The sequence below is a fragment of the Mirounga leonina genome, unplaced genomic scaffold (genome assembly GCF_011800145.1).
Source record: "Mirounga leonina isolate KUSES-001 unplaced genomic scaffold, KU_Mleo_1.0 Mir_168, whole genome shotgun sequence".
NCBI classification, from domain to species: domain Eukaryota; kingdom Metazoa; phylum Chordata; class Mammalia; order Carnivora; family Phocidae; genus Mirounga; species Mirounga leonina.
Genome location: NW_023270426.1, coordinates 40,504,172 through 40,529,191, shown reverse-complemented (window position 1 = coordinate 40,529,191; position 25,020 = coordinate 40,504,172). Strand labels below are relative to the sequence as shown.

The window sequence follows — 25,020 nt, the reverse complement described above, 5'->3', positions numbered from 1 at the left end:
GCTCGGGGGGAAGCCTGCTTCTCCCTCTCCCACTCCCCCTGCTTGTGTTCCCTCTCTCACTGTGTCTCTCTCTGTCAAATAAATAAAATCTTAAAAAAAAAAATTTTTTTTTAATTTTTAAAAAATCTTAAAAAAAAAAAAGAGAGAGAGAGAACAAGATTAGACACTGTAGGAGAACATTTCAGTGAGCCAGAAGACATGGCAACAGAAATTAGCCAATCTGAAACATAGGGAAAAAGTAGAATGAAAAAATATCAACATAACAGAATACATGGGACAATGTCAAGCAGGCTAACATATACTTACCTATCTTTAGAAGTTTGTTTACCAGCCTACCACTAAGAATACATGCTCTCTGAGGGGAGAAACTTTGCCTCTCTTTTTCACTAGCTGAACAGAACATGGCACAGAGTTATCAATGTCACTAGATACTTCTGAACTCCTCCTTTCCAGGGTGACAATACCAATTTTCACATACCACAATACCTATTTATACATATTCTTGTCAACATCTGCTATTGTCTTTACATGCCAATATAAGAGGTTGAAACTCACCAGTAATAATATAAATGTATATTTAAATTAAAACTAGATATTTTTGATATTTTCTAGTGATACTCAACACATTTTCATGTGTTTACTGATCATTTTTATTTCTTCTTCTTTGAACTCCCTGTTTATTGCACATCTATTGGAATATCTTTTCATTACTGATTGTAAGCATTCTTTAGAAATACTAGTATATCAAATTTTTCTCACAGTTTGTCATGTATTATTTAGTCATACAGAAATTTCATTCCTTTACTACTGTGCTTTTTAAAAAATTGATTTATTTATTACAGAGAGAGAGAGAGAGAATCCCAACCAGGCTCCACACTCCAGGCAGAGCCCGACACAGGGCTCGATCTCATGACACTGAGCCAAAATTAAGAGTCGGACACTTAACCAAGTGAGGCATCCAAGTGCCCCTACTGTGCTCTTTGTATCTTGAATAAGATCTCTTTCCTATCACAGTCATAAAAATATTCTACATTATCTGATAATTGTAACTTTTTCATATTGTTATCCTTAATTAATTTGCAATTTATTTTAGTATATTTCCCATACAAAACCACTGTTCCAGTGCTAACAAAATATTTGGGTTTTTTTATTCCACTGATCTGTAGAGGCACCTCTGTCATATTCCAGATTCTTTCATGGTTATGTTTCCTGACAGTCTTTCCTTTTAGATCCTTCTACTCATCTATTCCATAGTTTTGTACTTTTCTTCCATTTAGATTGTACTGCACGTTTTCTATGAAGTTCATTTCTAGGTATGTGAGATGGAGTAGTTGCATTAATGGACTCACTCCCTATACCACTTTCTACAATGTGATCTTTCAACTACTCCCATCAAAATATTAAGTATAATTTCCCTATCTCCTAATTCTGGGCTCAGCCATGTGTTCTGCTTTGGCCAATGAAACATCAGCCGAGTAGATGAAATTGAGAGTTTAAATAGCTCTCTGGCTAATTTCCACTAGCTGTTAGGGTCCTCTTATTGTTCTGTGAGAAACATGGCTGGGATGGCTTGGGCTAGCCTGATGGAGGATGAGATCTATGGCAGAGTAATTCCTGTCATCCCAACACATGATCCCAACATTGTGATTTAAATAGTCTTTATCTAGTTTCGTTATCAAAGTGTATTTTACCCTTACAGAGTTGTGTACTTTCCCCCATACTCTAATCTACAGAATAGTTTTTATAAATTAGGGATAACCCCAATTTCATGAAGGTTTAGTCAAACTTGCTCTTAAAAGTAGGCTTGGTGGTTTTTCTGACTATCCAATTTAATATTGTATTGACTGGTCTTTTCAAGTTTTCTGCTTCTTCAGTTGATTTTGGAAATTTATTTTTCATTTCATCTAAGTTTTAAAATTTAGTGGCTTTAGGGGCACCTGGGTGGCTCTGATGGTTAAGCGTCTGCCTTTGGCTCAGGTCATGATCCCAGAGTCCTGGGATCAAGCTCAGCGTTTGGGCTCCCTGCTCAGTGGAGTCTGCTTCTCCCTCTGCCCTCCCCCTGCTCATTCTCTATCTGTTGCTTTCTCTCTCTCAAATAAATAAAATCTTAAAATAAAATAAAATAAAATAAAATTTAGTGGCTTTATAGTATTCATTCTTTTTCAGTGAAAAGCCACTTTTTAATAAAATGATGGTAACAGGAACATGAGAGATGTTGCTTTTGGAGGGAATGAGGGACAGAATTATTTTCTTATTAATGGTAAAAAAACTTAAAAACCTTGTTAGAAGTCATAAAATTGGAAGTACTGATCTACAGAGTATCTCTTTTACCTAGAAATTTAACACTTCCAATTACACATTTTAGGGTATGTACACAATGAATTACTTATTAGTATCTGTGTGTCTTCTATTACTGCTCGAAGATTTTGTTTAGGTTGATGCAATTTTCTGTCCTAAGCACATGTAACTATTTAGTATATTGTACCTTTGAACAGCAAACATTTACTAAATTTGACTTACTACCAATAACATCCATATTTTTTACACTAATTTTGTTCCTTCTTCTTTTCTCTTATTCATTTACATACAAAATATTTGTTGCTGAATCATATTCTAATTCTTATCAGTCCTTTAAATAACAAATAATTTGCCTCAAGTGATAATTCTATAGGATACACTAAAATAACTCTAATAGATTAAAACAGTACTCTTTTGCTAAACTGACTTAAAACTTTAACAAATGTGTATGGGGGGTAGCAGCAGGGGTCCCAGGGCAGATGTGGTACTCAGGGCCCAGAAGTGGGAGACATGGAAGAAAAAATGGCAAAAAAGGCAGTGAGTTTGGATTATTATGAAAAAGGTACTATCAACATCTGCTTAAAAAAAAAAAATCACTCTATAAACATATATTTCATTTCTCTTACGTAAACACCAAAAAATGGAATTAGTTATATGCCTATTAATGTGAACTACACAGATTAATTTTCCCAAATACTGAAGGAGCTTTGGATATCTGGAGTGGATCCCACTTGGATGCAGTGTATTCTTCTTCTTCCTTTTTTTTTTTTTTTTTAAGATTTATTCATTTGACAGAGAGTGAGCAGGAGCACAAGCACGGGGAGTGGCAGGCAGAGGGAAAGGAAGAAGCAGGCTCCCCACTGAGCACAGAGCCCGATGCGGGGCTCGATCCCAGGACCCTGGGACCACGACCTGAGCCACAGGCAGACACTTAACCACCCAAGCCATCCAGGCGCCCCCACGGTGTATTATTCTTATCAAAACACATCTTTTAAAATAAAACATCCCGGGGCGCCTGGGTGGCTCAGTTGGTTAAGTGACTGCCTTCGGCTCAGGTCATGATCCTGGAGTCCCGGAATCGAGTCCCGCATCGGGCTCCCTGCTCGGCAGGGAGTCTGCTTCTCCCTCTGACCCTCCCCCCTCTCATGTGCTCTCTCTCTCTCATTCTCTCTGTCAAATAAATAAATAAAATCTTTAAAAAATAAAAAAATAAAAAATAAAATAAAATAAAATAAAACATCCCACATTTAGAGGAAGGACAGGGGAAGGACATTCCACAGTTTTCATTAGCAACCCACTTCATTTTAAAAAACTGAGCTAAATATCTCATTTCTTTGGCCTTTTTTACGTCCTTGAAGTATCATGAAATCGTTTACATAAAAAATATTACCCAAGAGCTGTAATTTTTTTTTTTAAGATTTATTTATTTATTTATTTGACAGAGAGAGAGAGATAGCCAGAGCAGGAACACAAGCAGGGAGAGTGGGAGAGGGAGAAGCAGGCTTCCCGCCGAGCAGGGAGCCCAATGTGGGGCTCGATCCCAGGACCCTGGGACCATGACCTGAGCCAATGGCAGACGCTTTAACGACTGAGCCGCCCAGGCGCCCCAAGAGCTGTAATATTTTTAGTACATGATAAAGTCTGTGTAAGGAGAAAAAGACCAATGAGTATAGCATGTTCTACTGATCTAAACTTTTATATGGAGAAAGAATAATTTCAAGAGTTCTCTATTAGATTTCTATAATTTTAATATTTTATGGAAAATAATGCTTTTATCATCTTCCACAACCATATACTTTATATTTTTAAAAATTTAAAGTACTTTAATCCATAGTATGAGGTTTACAAAAAGTAACCAGTATCTGTGAAATAAGTAATTCTAAATCATCTCCAGCTTTCAGAATACATAGTAATAATTTTTCCTTAAAGGAGTAGTTTTGAAATACTTACGGGTTTTCTGCTTTTACAAACTGCTAGCATTGTATTTACTATGACTTTAATTCCTACAGGTTCTAAATCTGTATCTCTGGTTCCCTGCCCTCCCCTTAACTCCAAATAAGAATGTTCAAATGCCCTTTAGGTATTGCTTACGTATCTCAAACAAAACATGGCCCAAACTGAAATTACCTATACTCTGTATTATTCAGCAAATATGTACCAACTACACACAATGTTAGACACTATTACAGACTATAAATACTAAAACATGGTTCCTTTTCCTCAGAAGCTAAAATGTAGCAAAGAAAAGTATTTTCATCCTACTGGTTTCTTTCCTTCCTCACTAGTCTTTCTTCTCAGGATCTTCTGTACCTTTCTCCTCTTCTTCCAGGTCTCTTAATGTTGGGTTGCCACTAAGACTCATTCTTTAGGTCTCTTTTCTTTCACACTCATGCCCTTAGTGACTGTATCTGACCTCTGGCTTTATATACTATCTATACGCTGACAACTCCCACATATGTATAGCTAGCAGAGTTCCCTCTTGACTGAAAATTCTGGACCCCTGTGAATAAATAGATATCTTATTTCAAATGTAACACGTCCAAAAATGACTGATTTTTTCCACTAAAAATTACAACTCCCACAGATGACCCTATCTTGGCTGTCAGCAACTCCACCCCTTCACTTGCATAGACCAATACCACTGAGAGGTCATCTTTATCTCTTATCTCTTATCTCATGTCCCACATTCAATCCATCTTAAAATCTTGTGGACTCAACCTTCAAGTACATCTAGAGTCTGTCCATATCTCACTGCTTCCATCACTATCACCAGAGATGACTGAAATAGCAGCCCAACTGGTTACTTTTCACCTTTGTACCCATAATGTTTCTACATATAGCGAGCGTAAGTCTTTAAAACACAAATCAGATCATGCTCTGATCGATCTGCTCAAAGCTTTCCGAATGATTCCATGTCACTGAGAGTAAATGTCAAAGAACATACTAATACCTACAAGGCTCTATCTCTCTGACCTCTACTCCTCTCACTCTCCCATCTTGCTTACTATGTTTTAGCTACTCTGGCCTTCTGTTTCCCACACATACAATGGACACTCATACCTTACCAACTTTACACTGGCTGTTCCCTCTTTCTGGTACATTCTTAACTCAGATATCTACATGGCTAACATCTCAAGTCCTTGTTCATGTCACTTTCTCAGTGAGGCCTACTCTCAATGCTTGTGTTAGCCAGTCTTCAAAGATGGCTCATTTTATCCTTAACATATGCAGAACCTAAATTTTATCATGAGTTACTTCTTAATTCTTTAAAAATTCCAAGTATCTTTCCCTTTTTCATTCTCACTTGAATTTAATAGTGTTCCTTCTTCGCGACATACCCTTTTTATAACAATTTGACTCTGTTGCTCAACCTTAATAAAATGAAAACACTAGATTAGATATTATAAAATGTGGCTTTCCTCTTTATATTACTATCGCTTAATTACAGAAGAACTCTTTCTTTACTGCTGGGAAAGAGTATACTTCCTGACATTTAGGAGCTGGCCTGGTCTTATGGCTAGCTACTTGGCATTCAAAGGGACATCTTGGTATTATCTTATTGAACTACATGATTTCAAAGAGTATCAACATCAGGCGAGGCCATTCTTTGACCATGAAAGATCAAAACAAAAGCAAGTATGTACAGTTAACCTTTAAACAACATGGGTTTGAATGGTGCAAGTCTACTTAACCATTTTTACAGTACTACAAATGTATTTTATGATTTTAATAACATTTTCTTTTGTCTAGCTTACTTTATGATAAGAATATAATATATAACACATATTTTGTATGTTGTATGTTATATGTATTATACATATATATGTTAGGGGTAATAGTTCGGGCCAACAGTAGGCTGTGAGTATAGTTAAGTTGGCGGCGGGGGGAGTTAAAAGTCATACAGAGATTTTCAACAATGCAGGGGGTTGAAGCTCCTAACCTCCACATCATTCAAGGGTCAACTATAATCATGTCTGAACAAATATGAACATCATCCAAAACACAAAATACCAAACAACCCCTTCTCCCAACTATTGAATGACTGCTATTTCTTTATCAATTACAACTTTAGACTTGTTCTAAGCTACCCTCGCTATAGATAAAATTAAGATTCCCAATCACAGGGATGACTGGGTGGCTCAGTCGGTTGAGTGTCCAACTCTTGGTTTCAGCTGAGGTTGTTGTGATCTCATGGGATCTCATGGGCTCTGCACTAAGCAGGGAGTCTGCTTGAAGACTGTTCTCCCTCGACTCACACTAAGTAAATCTTAATAAATAAATAAATAAAGGATTCCCAATGATAGAACTACCCCTACTTCTTGACACCATCCAGAGCAAAACCTCATATTCTTAAACCCTCCCTCATATCACCAAATGTAAGTCCAAATCCTATAATAAGTCTTTTTTTTTTTTTTTTTTTAACACCTTGAGACACCCTTTAGTATGGGTTTTTGTTCACTGCATCAAGTAATAAACCTGAACTGTTCAACCACAGGTGAGTTCCTGGTGATCTCTGCTGGGAGGGCATCAATACTTCAATAACACTAATTATAGAATATAAGTTAATAGTGGTTCCTTACTGTTTCTGCACTTAAAAGGCTATGGTAATAAACAGTACATAATATAACAGTGAGTCCCAGTCAAAACAGTCTAAATCAGGAATTGCAAACTCAAATAATTACACTGGCCAAGGGGTAAGAGATGTATGATTTGACCAGGTATAACACGAGTGATAAGGCCTATGGTAAGGTAGAGTAAATGGAACACCCCAGTTACAGTCTACATTAACATACTTGGCAGTGACCAGTGATCATTGGTCTAAATATTTTTAAGTTCTAGGTTAGTTTAACACACGGTTTTTCCTCTTTCATGATCTTAATCAAACTGATTAAAAGAGCTCAATTTAAACAACTATAAAGCATATTAGCAATTTCAGAAATTTGAAAACAGGAGAAAAATAAAGTGACTGTAATTTTCCTCATAATCAATTTAACTTCTCTGAGCTTAAAGTGAAGAGCCTCTTCTAGCAGTTGGTCCCTATCATCAGATCTTCTCAGGTTCAGTGAACTGCTTTCTGTTTTCACCACAAACTTTCAATTCATTCTTCCAGGGCTTTCTGACTCAATTAAAAAGAAAGGCCTTATTTAACCTCTCTAGCATTCCCCTATCAGTTAGAAATATCTGAGCTATTCCTTCTGGTTTCTCTGCCTTATAATTTCCTGGCTTTCTGTTCTTTCTGTGTGTTCAGACAGATGAATTAACAACTAGGTTAGTCTTCATTTCTTATACCTCCCTTTTCCCACCAGCTTTCCCAATCAACCACATAGCAGAATGTTTTAATCATCATCCCCTTAGTCTTCTCAAGAAGGATAGGCATTTGAACATAAGAAATGATTATTTCTCAAACACTAGTTGTTTTTTGCAATGACTTGGGACAGCAGTGTGGTGAACTTTTTATTTCTTTAAAAAGCTAACAATAAAGCAAAACTTTAGCCACAAAAGGAAGAGCAAATTAAACAAATTCACACTTCAGTGCAGTTGCATTTAGATGAGTTTAAGACAAAAAGGAGAAAAAAAACAAGCAAACAAGTAAAAGGCAAGGGACTGATTATGCCTCTTAAAATATAGAGGAGGTCCTTTGTGAAATCACAAAGAAAGAGAAGAAAAGAATATATAAATCAATTTAATTTTTAGTGAAAATAAATTGTAAGGTTTCACTGACAGCAGTAGCTAATGTCATTGTCTTTCTGGGCAGAATACTTGAGTGCTTATCTTAAATCTTCTCACCATATAGAAATTATTTCCAACTCCTCAAAAACACCAGCTGATAAAATCATATACAACAGGTTTTCAATATAATCAACAATAAAAACCTGCTGAAACTAGAATAAAAAAAAGAGAAACACTACAGTCCAATAGGTTGTCATAACTCAAACACACTATTCTTTAAGAAGTTGCATGAAAGTCTAAGATATTAAGGATGCTGCTGCACCATAATTGCACCATTCTCAATTCAGAGTAACAAATCCAGAGTTAATGCATTTTTTAGGATATATGCAAGCATGTTCATAAATGAGCAAAGTATTATTTTCATACCATGAAGAGTGGTCGCAGTTTGCCAGCTTTTCCCAGGTGCATACAATTGTATTAGTAATATTCAAGATTATTTCAGATCTCTTTCCTTATACTTTAACATTTCCCATTTAAAAAGATCAAAAAGTAGAAAACAACTCTTTGGGATGGAATGTTAAACCTGATGATATCTAATGTCACAACAATTCTATAGTTCTGTAATACTATGGAGTTCACTTAACTATCAGCATATGGAGAGCTACAATGACAGTGGATTAAGTTCTTTGAAATTTATCAATACTTGTCACTCTAAAAAAAGCACCAGGAATTGAAACTCATTTCAAACTACCCTTAAAGAGATGTTTCAAGCTGAAGAAATCTATTTAACCTAAATAAAATCATGAGGGGAAAAGCCACACAAATTAAAAACTAACGGACCTGAACTCTTCAAAACGGCAATGTCATGAAAAACACAAAAAGATGGGCAAACTGTTCCTGATTTTAAAAGACTGAAGAGACACAACTGAATGCTATGTGATCTTCAACTGGGGGGTAGAGGGGTAAATAGCTAAAAGGGGCATTTTTAAGCAACAGGGAAAATGTAATGTCAAATTTCTTGAAAGTGATAATGATATTGTGGTTATGTATAAGGATTTCCTTGTTCTTGGGAAATGCTTCTTCCAATATTTAAAGGTAAAGTTCATGTCTGCAACTTAAAATTTTAAATAGGTCTACCAAATAGAAATTCTATATAAGCAACAACATATCTTTTCCCTGAACATATTTAAATTCATACAATTTTTAAAAGAGAAAGCAAGCAAACCTGGCGAAATGCTAACAGTGGGTGAATCCATCAGTGTTCTGTCAATTTTTTTTTTTTAAGATTTTATTTGTTTATTTGACAGAGAAAGAGATAGTGAGAGCAGGAACACAAGCAGGGGGAGTGGGAGAGGGAGAAGCAGACATCCCGCCAAGCAGGGAGCCCAATGTGGGGCTTGATCCCAGGACCCTGGGATCATGACCTCAGCTGAAGGCAGATGCTTAACGACTGAGCCACCCAGGCGCCCCAGTGTTCTGTCAATTTTTATGCAGGCTTTTAATCTGGCTATGAAATTTTTTAAATGTTGGAGAAAAACAGGATATAAATGAATCCAATCTAAGTAGTAATTAAATCCTAAATTTTTTAAACACAGATTTTTCATATCACAGAAAAAAAATTTTTAAGTAGGTTCCACACCCAACATGGGGCTTGAACTAACAACCCTGAGATCAAGACCTGAGATCAAGGCTCTAACGACTGAGCAACCCAAGTGCCCCCAAGTAACAGAAAATTTTTAACTCAAAAGTTAAATGTTTCAAAAGAAGTTTAAAAAATTACAAGTTTCAAACTTAAAATTTATTGGCTATTGACAACTAAAACCCAGTAGCGCACTAACCACTATAACCTTCCCTGAACCTAGAATGAACGTGAACACATTATACCTCCTTAAAAAGGATTTAACCCTTAAAACAAAAGTTATTAAATTGATGACCTTCCTACAAAATATACAATTATTTGATATGGATTGCCCACAACTAAAATAATTAGGGTTTAGTAAATGAAGGCATGTAATAAACACATATATTTATTTTATTTATTTAAAGTAATTTTTTTATAGAAATGGGTAGGCACAGTTGTAAATTCATTAAAAGTTAACTGTTAATTGTGAAAAGAGGATGATTCTTTTAATCAGTCCTAAAGTGGTTTTCATACTAAGTCCTAAAATATAAAACTGATATGACAGAAAGATCACTCCTGTATATTCATATCACCAAGACAAAAACCAACTGTGCAACCAAGAGCTATGAATATGATTGCTAGGCATTTACTGGTGCTACTGCACTAACGTTTTGGGACTTGTCTATAAAGTTTTTTCCAAATGTTATCAAGAATTATTTAAATATAACTTAGTATTTAGTGTTTGTTGAAGTCTTATCTTTTGGCAGACCATTTAATATTTACTCTCTGGTAATTTTTTTTTTGTAATTATGTAAGAAATACATGTTCATTCTAAAATTTAAGTATCTACCTCTCTCTCTATTGGACCAGGTAAGCACTTAACATTTTGGAATATTCCACACGGTCTTCAGTATATATCAAACTAAGCCTAGACTATATGCAGCAAGAGAACACTGACCATGTCCCTTAATTTCTCATCATCAACTGTAATCCTAGGTCCTAATACAGTATTCAACAAAAGTGGTCTTTCAATAAATATTCAATGATGTTCATTTCATTTATAATGTTGCACAACTTTATTTTTAACCTTTAACACTGTAACGTAAATACTCATGCCAGTATCAATGGAGCTACATTAAATTCCTCTCTATGGCTACCCATTGAATAGCACAACCAACAGTGGATACTACAGTTGTTAATAGCTTCTCATCATTACAAACAATAGGACAATGAATATATATAAATATATAAATTTAAGGATACGTAAGTATATACATGCATGTATCCACAGCATCTTAATTAAAAGGTCATTTAAAGTTTATACATTTATCTCCACATTGCTTTAAACTATCATATGTATAAGTTTTATATATGCAAAGGGTAATATAACACTTTTTAATTTTGTATTTTTGTTAACGCACAATAGAAATTTTAATAAAATTACATGTTTCTAAGTACAGAAAGCCAAGGGGAAAAAAAAATCTTACCATTCTTGCTGACATCCAGTTCCCTGAGATTAATGAGATTTGCAATAGATGCTGGTAATGTTGTTAAATCATTGTCTGGCAAACTCAGTTTGTGTAGAGACTGACAGTTAAAAAGTTGCTATTGAAACAAGGGAAGAAAGGATTTTGATTATTTAAGTTTCCTTAACGATTTCATTTATTAACCTTTACACAAATAAATAACCACATTATTAGTGTGGTTAAACTGAATGAATTATACCTATATAAATACCAGGGAAGATCTCTTATTGTTTCATACTATTATGGATCTGAACACAACTGAACTACTCAATCATTTCCATCCTCCTACTTCTGCCCCAAGCAAAATGCACTCAGTACCTATATGGTTGTATTCTTTGTTAAAGTAGTAAAAAATAAGTGGCTATTAAATACGGCAAACTTTGGAACTTGTATTTCAAGCATCCTTATTCCAAAATGAAAATTTACATAAATTAACTCCAAATATGTACAACTGACTCAGAATGACTCAAAATATATAATTCTGATTTGGGAGGACAAAAAAATTAAGGAACAAATATATGCTTAGGCTAAAATCACAATAATAAAATGTATTTAAAATAAAATATATTTAATCAAAAGTGTAGGTAAATGGGTCAGTTCTACATTCCATACCAAAAAACTGTATGGAGCAGAGAATTTTTAGGGCAATGAAAATACTCAGTATAATACCAAATCACAGATACATTTCATTATACATTTGTCCAGTCTCATACAATGTACAACACCAAGCATGAACCATACTATAAACTCTGGACTTTTCGGTGATGATAATTTTTCAACATAGGTTCATCAATTTTAATATAAGTACCACTCTCACAGAGGATGTTGACAATGGTGGAGGCTATGCATGTGTGAGGATAGTTAGCTATATAAGAAATCTCAATTTTGCTATGAATCTGAAACTGTTCTTAAAAAGTAAACTGTTTAGAAAACCAAACAAAAAACTGTTACCAGGATGACACTGAATAAGCCCTTTTTAAGAAGAGCATCTTCCAAAACCCGAAGGAAGTATAAGTGATTCAGTTATCTGCACTGTCACAGCAAGCCTCTCTCTTTTCTACTCAATCACCAGGCTGAGACCCTACTAGTGCTTATTACAGAAAGGGACTAAGTTCTCCAAGCTTCCTAGTTCTCCAGAACAACCTAAGTAAGATAAATTACTTTCTAAAGAACAATATATAAGGAAAAAGTAAATTACAAAGCACCTTATTATAACCTAGGGAAGTAATTCATAAACATGCAACCCACAATCTTTAATATTTTATCCACAGCCATATACAGATTTCTTTATTAGACAACCTTGGATGGCACTGGCTTTCCAAATGTTTTTACTACGAGCCACCAAAGGAAAAGCCTTTTTCAAAGCACTGCCATCCAATATGTGTACACATACACAGAAATTTAACACATATAGTTCATGCAACAATGGACACATACAACACACTGTACTTTCTATTCTATTTCAATCAGGGTTGCCAGATGAAATACAGGATGCCTGATAATAAATTTGGATTTCAGATAAACAATGAATAATTTTTTAAAAGATTTATTTATATGAGAGAGAGAGAGAGAGAGAGCGCACAAGCACAAGCAGGGGAGAGGAGAGGGAGAAGGAGGCTCCCCGTTGAGCAGGGAGCCCGATGCGGGACTTGATCCCAGGACCCTGGGATCATGACCTGAGCTGAAGTTAGGTGCTTAACCGACTGAGTGACCCAGGTGCCCCAACAATGAATAATTTTTAGTAGAAGTATGTCCTATTTACTGCATAAAACACACTTATACTAAAAAAATATTCATTGTTCATCTAAAAATTATAATTTAGGGGCACCTGGGTGGCCCAGATGGTTAAGCGTCTGCCTTCAGCTCACGTCATGATCCCAGGGTCCTGGGATAGAGTCCCGCATTGGGCTCCCTGCTCGGCAGGAAGCCTGCTTCTCCCTCTCCCACTGCCCCCTGCTTGTTCCTGCTCTCGCTCTCTCTGTATCTGTCAAATAAATAAACAAAATCTTTAAAGTATATATATATATAATTTAACTGGGTGTTGTCTATTTCTATATTCTAAATCCACCAGGGCAAATCATAGTTCATTTTTTGGAAATGCCACACATATTTATAAGCCACCAACACATCTCCATCCAGTTTTGATAAACACTACTGTTTGGGTAGTAAAACATTCTAACAAATTAAAACTACTGCACAAACTGAAGGTTGCTGGAGGGGTGGTGGGTGGGGGAGAGGCTAAATGGGTGATGGGTATTAAGGAGGGCACTTCTCATGTTGAGCAATATTTGTTATACATAAGTGATGAATCACTAAATTCAACTCCCGAAACTAATATTACACTAGATGCTAACTAACTAGAATTTAAATAAAATTTTGGAAAAAAAAAAGAAAGCTACTGAAGCTTTTCCATAATAAACAAGAAAATGAGTTGAGAATGAAGAGGGATTTTTAAGAAAAAGAAAAAGTAGTCACTGAAAAATTTTAGCAAAGAAACTGAAAATGTAAGAGGATATTTCATGGCAACAAAACAACTTGCCTCCCTCTAGTTGTTCTTAGATTTCAGAAATGTTACGTCCTCCAAAACCTTTCTAAACAAACTGAAATAGGGCAAACAGGATACTACCTCTAAAAACCTGCTTAATAACAAAAGTATTAGGTGACAACCAAAAGGACAATTTACTCTCAATTAGAATAATGTAAACCAATGTTTTTTTGTTTTTTAGAAATTTTATTTTTATTTATTTGACAGAGAGAGAGACAACCAGAGAGGGAACACAAGCAGGGGGAGCGGGAGAGGGAAAAGGAGGCCTCCTGCAGAGCGGGGAGCCTGATGCGCGGCGGGGCTTGATCCCAGGACCCTGGGATCATGACCTGAGCCGAAGGCAGACCCTGAACGACTGAGCCACCCAGGTGCCCCATGTAAACCAATGTCTTATGATAACTAGAAAAAGAAAACATTAATTTCAATTTTTGTCTAGCTAAATCTATTGGCTATAGAAATAATGTAGTTCTATCTACCATAGGGGCTATAAAAAATGGAAATTAAATACAAAATTTTAACTTACTTGCTCAAATACTCAAGCAATTAACTTGAAGAAACAAAGGTTAAAATTCTATTTTAAAAAATATTGGGGGTGTCTGGTAGTGCAGTTGGTTAAGCATCTGACTCTTGGTTTTGACTCACGTTAGGACTCAGGTCGTGAGATCAAGCCCTGTATAGGGCTCCACGCTCAGCACAGAGAACTTGAGATTCTTTCTCCCTCTCCCTCTGCCCCTCTTCCTGTTCATACGCTCTCTTTCTCTCAAGTAAATACATAAATCTTTTTAAAAAAAAAGTTTTTAAAATTCTGTTGCATACCCCAAGATAAAATTAAACAAACAAACAAAAATGGAAACACAAATATACTGGCAGCATTATGGCAATACTGGGGATATATCATATTTCTTGCATAAAAATATCCAAAGACAATTCTTAAAAGAAAGTATGAACATACCTTTGGAAGCTCTTCAATCTGATTAGCATCTAAATAGAGCTCCTCCAAAGTTTTCTCAAAAGTAAAAATCTCTTTGGGAACCTGTTCCAAACTGCAATGAGAATAATCAAGAGTAGTGACAGTCTCTTCTTCCCCTCGTAGACAACGACATGGTACCAACCGCACAAACAAACTTCGTTTTGTAGTCATTTTTAGACACTGCAATATTCAAATAAAAATAAATTTAGTTAAAACATGTTATAACCAACAATTTTTCAAAAAAAAAAATTACAATTCATTTATCACAATCTATATATCAAAGATAAGTACCTCCTTCTTTATACCCACCCAAAGGAATACATGTAAATATGGTGTTACTGTCAAAATTTATATAAATTTATACATATTGAATTTCAAATGAAACTCATGTACTTCTGTACTTTAAAAAATGATCTGCTAAATACCTATTTATATGCTTCTATAAGAATCATGCTTGGGCGCCTGGGTGGCTCAGCTGGTTAAGCGACTGCCTTCGGCTCAGGTCATGATCCTGGAGTCCTGGGATCGAGTCCTGCATCGGGTTCCCTGCTCAGCGGGGGGTCTGCTTCTCCCTCTGACCCTCTTCCCTCTCGTGCTCTCTCTCATTCTCTCTCTCTCAAATAAATAAATAAAATCTTTAAAAAATAATAATAGGGCGCCTGGGTGGCTCAGTTGGTTAAGCGACTGCCTTTGGCTCAGGTCATGATCCTGGAGTCCCAGGATCGAGTCCCACGTCGGGCTCCCTGCTCAGCAGGGAGTCTGCCTCTCTCTCTGACCCTCCCCCCTCTCATGCTCTCTATCTCATTCTCTCTCTCAAATAAATAAATAAAATCTTTAAAAAAATAAAAATAAATAAAAATAAATAAATAAAAAATAATAATAAATTAAAAAAAAAATCATGCTTTATGAGTCTTGCTTATTCTCAACTAGAAATACCCTAATACAACAAAGATATTTCTTTAATTTCTGGGTAAGAGCTATTTTTTAATTAAAAATTTGGGGGCGCCTTGGGACGTCTGGGTGGCTCAGTCGGTTATGCGGCTACCTTCGGCTCAGGTCATGATCTCAGGTCCTGGGACTGAGCCCCACATCGGGCTCCTTGCTCAGCAGGGAGCCTGCTTCTCCCTCTGCCTGCAGCTCCCCACTTGTACTCTTGCTCGCTCTCTCTTGCCCATGCTCTCTCTCTCTAGCAAATAAATAAATAAAATCTTAAAAAAAAAAAAAAAAAGAATTTGGGGGTGCCTGGGTGGCTCACCTGGTTAAGCATCTGCCTTCAGCTCAGGTCACGATCTCAGGGTCCTGGGATAAAGTCCCACATTGGGCTTTCTGCTCAGCAGGGAGTCTGCTTGTCCCTCTACCTCTGCTCCCCTTTTTCATGCCTCTCTCTCTTAAATAAATAAATTTAATACTAAGAATTTGACTACAACCAGTTTTGAGTAGGAAGTAGGACGGCAAAGATATTTTCAGGTTGGGACACCTGGGTGGCTCAGTCGGTTAAGCGTCTGCCTTCGGCTCAGGTCACGATCCCAGGGTCCTGAGATCGAGTCCCGCATCGGGCTCCCTGCTCCGCGGGGAGCCTGCTTCTCCCTCTGCCTCTGCCTCTCTCTCTCTCTATCTCTCATGAATAAATAAATAAAATCTTAAAAAAAAAAAAAAAGATATTTTCAGGTCTTCCTTAATAAGCCATCAGAATCATCACCCCTTTAACTTTCCAAGGCTCTTCCACATCAAAATTTCAATACATGCCAAATGTATTTGTTTCAATTAAATACTGGTCAAAGAGCTTATAGGTCCTCTATTTGTGGAAGGTTACACATTAGAGAATAAACTTGCTTCAATAAAGTATATACACACTTTGTTGTTTCAAATTAAATGGGAGAAAAACCGGTTTAATTCTGAATTAGTGAAAATTCTCCAGGCTAATTTTAACCTTTCCATAGGTTAATTCCAACTAGTCTAAGATTATATTACCAAACAAAAGCCTACTTCAATAAATAAGAATGACTGCTAATCAGTTAACAACTTTTTGTAAAATATAAATTCTTGCCTTGATCAGAAGACAATTAGAGTAATAGAATACTTCTAACCAGGGCCAAGATAATGTTGAAGCCAGTGAGGGAAACTGCCTCAAGCACAAAATAGGAGAGGCACCAAAAAACTCAGTAATCAAATTAAATATTTTAATGCATTATTTTTTAAGTTAAAATCACTGAAAAATAATCTATTTATGAACAAAATGACTAATTTTTAAATAAAGACAGGATTGGTATTACTATTTTTTTCTTTTGCCTCAGGCTTCAATATGGCTCTGCAACGCACTGCTACCAACTTCTATTTCAAATTACATGATATTCTTTTTTTTAATTTTTTGTTATGTTAATCACCATACATTACATCATTAGTTTTTGATGTAGTGTTCCATGATTCATTGTTTGTGCATAACACGCAGTGCTCCATGCAGAGCGTGCCCTCTTTAATACCCATCACCAGGCCAACCCATCCTCCCACCCCCCTCCCCTCTAGAACCCTCAGTTTGTTTTTCAGAGTCCATCATCTCTCATGGTTCATCTCCCCCTCCGATTTCCCCCCCTTCATTCTTCCCCTCCTGCTATCTTCTTTTTTTTTTTAAACATATATTGTATTATTTGTTTCAGAGGTACAGATCTGTGATTCAACAGTCTTGCACAATTCACAGCATTCACCATAGCACATACCCTCCCCAATGTCTATCACCCAGCCAGCCCATCCCTCCCACCCCCTCCACTCCAGCAACCCTCAGTTTGTTTCCTGAGAGTAAGTTAAATTACATGATATTCTTAAAGTGTTTGACAACTAAGTATTTCCCTTGCAATCTTTTTAAAAATAGGACTATTCTTAGTCAATCACCATGTGCCAGGCACTGTGCTAAGTTCTTTAGATAAAATACATGTATATTCTCATTTCATCTTCGTATATCTAAGACATGTACTATTATCCCTATTTTTCCATAAAGAAACGGATTCCGTGCTCTTACTGAATTATACTACTTCTCCATACATAATGATACACTTGAACTCAGGTTCTCAAAATGATTAAAATATCAATAGGTCTTACTAGGCACTTCTCCTTTAGGGTTTACAAAAATAAAATACTGATGGGGTTCAGAACACACCACTCCAAAGTACGGTACCCTGACATATTGAATACTTTCGAAGCAGGAAGGTCATGCTGGCCTCCCCTTTTACTTCTCCACTGAAATAGGTCACAAAATCCTCATGTGAGAGATGCCTTCCTTATAACTGAAGGAAAAGAGCTGCCCAATCTCTCAGGAATGGAGAAGAATCCTAACAAATGGGCTTTACTAAACTTCTCCCAGGTTACTACACTTACCTCATACTCTGACCTATCATACTTGTACACAAGCCTACATTCTTCATCAAGTCTAGCATAAATATACTAAGTTTTAATGGTTTTTTTTATGTCCTTACTCCTCATAAAGGCTCCTGTGCACTTAAAACTTGTATGAAATAAATGTGCATGCTTTCTCCTGTTAAACTGTTTTTGTCAGGTTAGTTTTCAGACCCAGCCAAAGACCCTAAAAGGGTCAAAGAAAAATTTTTCCTCCCCTACACTATGATGTCAAACATAAAAGTTTCTACATAAAATCTTTGTTTCATGGGAATAAAACACATAGGATTGTGACTACAGTTAATAATAATACTGTACTTGTCAGGTTAGTTTTCAGACCCAGCCAAAGACCCTAAAAGGGTCAAGGAAAAATTTTTCCTCCCCTACACTATGATGTCAAACATAAAAGTTTCTACATAAAATCTTTCTTTCATGGGAATATAACACATAGCATTGTGACTATAGTTAATAATAATAATATGGTACTGCATTATTTGAAAATTGCTAAAAGAGTAGATCTTAAAAGTTCTCATTGCAAGAAAAAATATTTGTAACTACATACGGTGAGAAATGTTAATTAGATTTATTGTGGTGGACACTTAGCAATACATACATATACTGAATCACCATGTTCTACACCTGAAACTAATATAATGTTATGTCCATTACACTTCAACAAAAACAAAAAAACTTTGTCAACAAAGAAATACCCAGAAAAGTTTACTGAATGTTTATTAACAATCTATGTTTATATGTAGGTGAGTTTTACTGATTAGAATAAGCAGTTTTGTTGATCTAATAAGAATTTCATTGCTAAAGGGGAATTTAGCTTATCCTTGTGTGTTTATGACATGCCCCAAAGTAAAAGATTCCAAAAATGAATATGAAATTTCTTGCTCAAGGGATTCTAAGATCAACTGATAATGAGTTAAGAGGACACTTAACAACCTTAAGGGAACTCAATCTGCTCTTCCCAATACGATAGCCACTAGACATATAGCCATTTTAGCGTAACCATTTTTAACTTAAAATTCAAGTTAATTCAAGTAAAATTAAACACCTAGTTTCTCACACTAAGCACATTTTAAAAGCTCAACAGCCCCATGTGTGGCTAGTGGCTACTACACTCAGTAAGAGAAGACAGAGAACATTTCTATCGGTGCAGAAAGTTCTGTGGGACAGTGTTGGTTCGATGTCTGAAAATATTCTGGTTCATCAAATTATAAACATTGTATGCTTATATTTATATGATAGTACCCAAGAATTGGAAGATATGGCCTAAAAATTCCTGAATCATAATGGATTTGGGAGTATAATTGCTAGCTGAGAATAAAGGGCATGAAATGTTTACTACCAAATATATGTAATTTAAAAGAGTGTATTTATTTTAGATGTTATCATCTGTGCAGCACACTTGAAGCATAAGGCAATTTACAAGACAGAGTAATTGTTAATGAAGCTAAAACAACCTCCAAGATTTTTTTGTAGTGCTAACCATAAACAGATCATGTTGCAGACAGACAGATGGTCAGAAATTGTAAAACTTCTCAGAAGAGACAATGAATTCAGAAAAGGAAATTAGATGCTCTAGGAAACAGTTTACATCTTAAGTAAAAATTTCCTGTGAACAGAGGCTATGAAGAGAGCAGTTTAGACCTTAGATTAAATTCAGTGGGCCTCGAGCCAATACAAAAATGGACCCTAATTTAGCAGACTAAAACTGGTAAGAAAGGAGGGGGAACTTAATTATTGAGGGTACAGGAGGAAAATATCATATGACAGACAAATAAATGCGTAATAACAACCAAAGAGATTCTCCATTACACAATTATTATAAGGAAGTAAACCAAAGGAAGCCTGGCCTGTTCTCAAAAGGAAGCGATCAACATGGGAAATGTTCATTAGAATTTTAGTGTTATGATAAGTAAGAGCCATTTTATAAACCAGGCTTAACACGGGAGACATAAAAATATTCCTATCAAATGGAGAAAGAGAAGCCAACTAAGAAAAAAAAAAGGCATAACAATAAGCCAAACACTTTCTAACAAAAGAAATTAAAGCTACTTACCACTGGGTTGAATTTATCTCCCTGATGTTTCTTAATTGAGCCAACATTCTATGGAAACCAAATAAAGAAACAAAATTAACAAAAATAGATCTTTATGACTTTAAGGGATCATCATCTCTTCTAAATTCTTATTTGCCTCAAAATGTAAATTATAATTCTCAAAAATTCACTAGTGTAAACACACAAATTTGCTAACTTCTAAATACATAGCTAGCTTCTTAACCAGTAAACTATGGTGAGCCCTCATCTATACATTAAAATTACAGCCCTCACCTAACATTAAAATCCATTTTATTTGAACCTACTGAGAAATAATGAAGTTTTTCCAAGCAGATAAATTCAAATCACCAATTATATTTAAAGCTAGCAGTTGTTTTTATTTTTAATTTTATTTATTTATTTGAGAGAGAGCAAATGAGAGTGAGCAGGGTGAGGGAGAGACAGAGAGGGAGGAAGAATCTGAAGCAGACTGTGCTAAGCGTGGAGCCGACTCAGGGCTCAATCTCATGACTGCAAGATCATGATCTGAGCCAAAACCAGGAGTTGGATGCTTAACCAACCGAGCCATCCACACACCCCTAAATTTAGTAGTCTCTGATGGTTCTGTGAGGCAGACAATGGTAACGGCTGATCAGATTCTATTCCTCCCCTTACAGAAATTTTACTTTCTTTGGGGCGGTAACTGACCCAGCTAAATATCCACAATTGGAAGGCTCAAGGGGCTGGAGGACACAGTTGAGATCAGTGACATATTAAGTCTGCTTTGGGATGGAATGGGGTTGGTTATGGGCAAACATTTGTTTTCCTTACCCAGGGATAGATGTAAACATGTCTACTGCTGCAACAACAATCCTATGACCATAAGTCGACAAGTGTGAGTATTAAAAAACAAATTAAAACAACAACTAATAAGGCTGACAAAGAAAAACAAAACAAGTTGGGGATCTCTAAATGCACTGCTGAGCAACTGGACCAATGTTAACTGCTGTCTTCTTCTGGATTTCTTGGTATGTAAGAAAACAAAATCCCCCATTTATTTAAAGCATTGTGAAGTTTTCTGTACCTATAAACATATTACAAAGTGAAATATTACATAGTACATAGTACAAAGTAAAACAGCCTAAACCCAAAACAGTAACATTAATAAAAAGTATACACAATCTTTTTGTTAAAAAATTCAGTAATGTTAATAAATTTGTGTTTCAAAATTTTAGTTACCCTAAATTTATTGGGCTATTTTTCTCTGTGCCAAATGGTTTTAGTACTCCTGAGTTGTTTAACCTTCCCCACAAATTCTTATAGTACATGCCACAAAAAACACCTGTGCATATAGCAAACAAAGATGATCAATAAATTTGTCATTCAACATACTCCTACATATGTAATAATCTGGTAGAATGGAACTGCCAATAAGCTGAAACAGAAAATGGCTATGGAAGAGCAGGATGGAGAAAAGAGAGATGCGAAACCTTTATTTAGAAACGTTAGTTTAAAATACCTGAATGATGTCCTAGCAGGATCTTTAGTAGGCAGTTGAATATGGGCATTCAGAGATGTGGGGACAGTTCCAAGCTGAGGATACAAATTTGGAAGTCATCTGCCTACAGATGATATTTAAAGCAATGAAATTACATGAAAGTATCAAGAGGATGAGCACAGATAGAAAAGAGAATAGGTCCAATGATTAAACCCTGCGATATTACAAAAATAAGAGATCAAAAAGGAGAGACAGAACCAAAAAGGAGTCAAGAAAAAAAAATGATATTGTAAAAGCAAAGTGAAAATGTTTCAAGGAGGAAGAAGTTATCAACTATGTTAATAAGAATTGGGGATTACCACTGTGTAGCAGAGGTCACTGATTATCTTAACAAGGTCACTTAACGGAGTGGTAGAAACAAAACAATGTTTGGAGGCAATTCAAGAAAAAACAAGATAACCTGATATAGCAAATACAGACAATTCAGGTAGTTTGGCTATAAAGGACATTAGAAAAATAGAGTAGTAGCAAGAGTAGATTGTGAATCAAGAGTCACAACATTTGATTCATAAACAGATAGGAATATTCTAGAAGAGCCCACTGGTAAATTTTTATAAAGAGATTTGGGCAACAATTCATAGACTGTCCTAGCAAGATGTTCCACTAGTAAAAAAGCTGCTCATGAGGAGGAAAACAAAAAACATACCTTGGGTGCAATGGTATAACTAACCAAATAAAACTCACAAAGGGTATTTCTCAAAAATATAGATTGTGCCTTCTTTCTTAAGATTCTTTTTTTCCAAGATTTTATTTTATTTTATCTATGTATCTATGTATCTATCTATCTGAGAGAGCGAGCGAGTGTGAGAGTGGGGGAAGAGCAAGAGCAGAGGGAGAGGACCAGCAGACTCCACCCTGAGCATGGAGCCCAACTCAGGGCTTGATCTCAACGATCCAGGTATCACGACCTGAGCTAAAATCAAGAGTTGGACGCTTAACTGAGTGACCACCCAGGTGCCCCTCTGGAGATTCTTATTTTGGAGATTAGATATAAAACTCAAGATTCTCTATCTTAAAGTGCTAATGTAATTCTTTTTGTCCAACATTCTCAACAATAATCAATACATGGTCAATCTTATTTCATCTATGCTCAAACCACCATATTTTCTCCCTCCCAATTCTCTACTATTATTTTGACAAATTCTCAGCTTTGAGAATACTATAAAGTTTTTTTAAAAAACTATAAAGTTTTTAAAAAATATAGCATGTTAAGGGGTGCCTGGGTGGCTCAGATGGTTAAACGTCTGCCTTTGGTTCAGGGCATGATCTCTGGGTCCTGAGATGGAGCCCAGCATTGGGCTCCCAGCTCAGTGGGGAGTCTGCTTCTCCCTCTCCCTCTCTATTTGTGTCTCAAATGAATAAATTAAAAAAAAAAAAAACTATAAAAACACAGTATGTTATAGTTCCCTATCGATCTAAAAATACAGTATATTTTCCTATCAGTATGATATACCCAAGTAGATTTGAGAGAAATTTTAATGTTGAAACAATCTTTCTACATGAGTTCAAAAGTTGAAAAGTACAACCAAGGCTCCTCAGGCATACCCACAGCTATTAGCTGACACTCAGTGGTTGTTTAAGATCATTTTAGTTTAATCATGGCCATCACAGTGTTTGCTAATCTATACTCGGTATACCTGTCCTTAGTTCTGAGGCATTTAATGGACACTATTAACCCATTACAGGTAAGTACATGAATAGTAAACAAATGTGATATGAAAAAAAAATAAGAATAGAAAGGCAAGAAATTCATACAATGAAAAAATTATAAATGCTGTGTAAGAGTATTTGATCCTGAAGGACAAAAATCAATAACTGAATGTATAAAATGTGCTATGCCTACAATATATACAGCAACAAACAGCTAAGTTCCACACTTACAGCTGTAAGACTAGCATCAATGTCTGAATCCTACTGGCCTGATTCTAATCCAGTAGAAAGCTGAGACTTTCTTCAATATTGGCACTACGAATCCTACTTTCATAACAAACCATGGTTAGCCTAAACATGTTTTAAAAAAATCTTACTGTGGAATAAAGTAGCAGACATACATATTGAAGTTACTAAAGAGTGCCACATTTAAAGAAGTTTCCATTTTTACATTTCTACAAATTACTTACATAATGAAATAGATTCTTACAGTTTGGAAACTGTATAAATCCCTGTAACTAACAGCAATGACAATATAAAATCTAATACTATGGTGAATGAAAGTGGCAAGAGTAGGCATCTTTGTATTGTTCCTGATTAAAGCCTTTCAAGATTTTTATCTGACACAGAGAGAGAAAGAAAGCACAAGCAGGGGGAGCAGCAGGCAAAGGGAGAGGGAGAAGCAGGCTCTCCACTGAAAAGGGAGCCCAGCGTGGGGCCTGATCCCAGGACCCTGGGATCATGACCTGAGCCGAAGGCAAACACTTAAGTGACTAAGCCACCTAAGCGCCCCAGGCTTTCAGCTTTGCACCACTGAGTAGGTTGTTAGCTGTGGGCTTGTCATATATGGCTTTTATTACATTGATATATGTTCCTTCTATACCCACTTTGTTGAGAATTTTTATCGTAACTAGATGTTGAATTTTTGTCAAATGCTTTTTCCACATTTATTAAGATGATTCTATGATTTTTATCCTTCATCTTGTCAATGTAATCTATCACACTGACTGATTTAAGGATGTTGAACCATCCTTGCATCCCTGGATTAATCTCATTTGATCATGGTATATGATTCTTTTAATGCATTGTTGAATTCAGTTTGCTAATATTTTGTTCAGGAATTTTTCATCCATGTTCATCAGGGATACAGCTGTGTAATTTTTTTTTCTTGTGGCGTCTTTGTCTGGTTTTGCTATTAAGGTAATGAAAGCCTCATAAAGTAAGTTTGCAAGACTTCCCTCCTCTTCTATTTTTTTGGAAGAGTTTAAAAAAGATAGGTATTAACTGTTCTTGGACTATTCACCAGTGAAGCCTTCTAGTCCTAGCCAGAGCAATTAGGCAAGAAAAATAAATAAAAAGGCATTCAAATTGGAAAGAAAAAAGTAAAACTGTCACTATTTATAGATGACATAATAGTATATATAGAAAACTTGAAAGACTCCATCAGAAAACTGTTATTAAAACTAATAAGTGAATTCAGTAAAGTTGCAGGATACAAAAATCAGTTGAATTTCTATACACTAAAATTTTCAGAAAAAAAATAAACAACCCCATTTATAATTGTATCAAAGAACAAAATACTTAGGAATAAACTAAATGAAGTAGGTGAAAGATCTAAATATTGAAAACTCTAAAACATTAATGAAAGAAATTCAAGACACAAATAAATGAAAAGCTATTCCATACTTATGAACTGGAAGAATCAATACAGGGAAAATGTCTATAGTACCCAAAGCAATCCAAAGATT

At 35.7% G+C, this 25,020-nt stretch overlaps 1 protein-coding gene across 9 annotated transcripts in view; it reads right to left on the bottom strand.

Annotated features, from left to right (window-relative positions):
• Positions 1-25,020, bottom strand: part of ERBIN (erbb2 interacting protein) — a 125,683-nt gene that overhangs the window by 64,602 nt on the left and 36,061 nt on the right. For all 9 annotated transcript variants that reach the window (XM_035014551.1, XM_035014547.1, XM_035014543.1 and 6 more), the window contains exons 2-4: positions 20,086-20,133; positions 14,613-14,810; positions 11,077-11,194 (exon numbers count right to left, since the gene is read on the bottom strand). In XM_035014551.1, coding sequence (XP_034870442.1) covers positions 11,077-11,194; positions 14,613-14,801 — 307 coding nt within the window. In that variant the 5' untranslated portion in view covers positions 14,802-14,810; positions 20,086-20,133. The remainder of the gene's footprint in view (positions 1-11,076; positions 11,195-14,612; positions 14,811-20,085; positions 20,134-25,020) is intronic.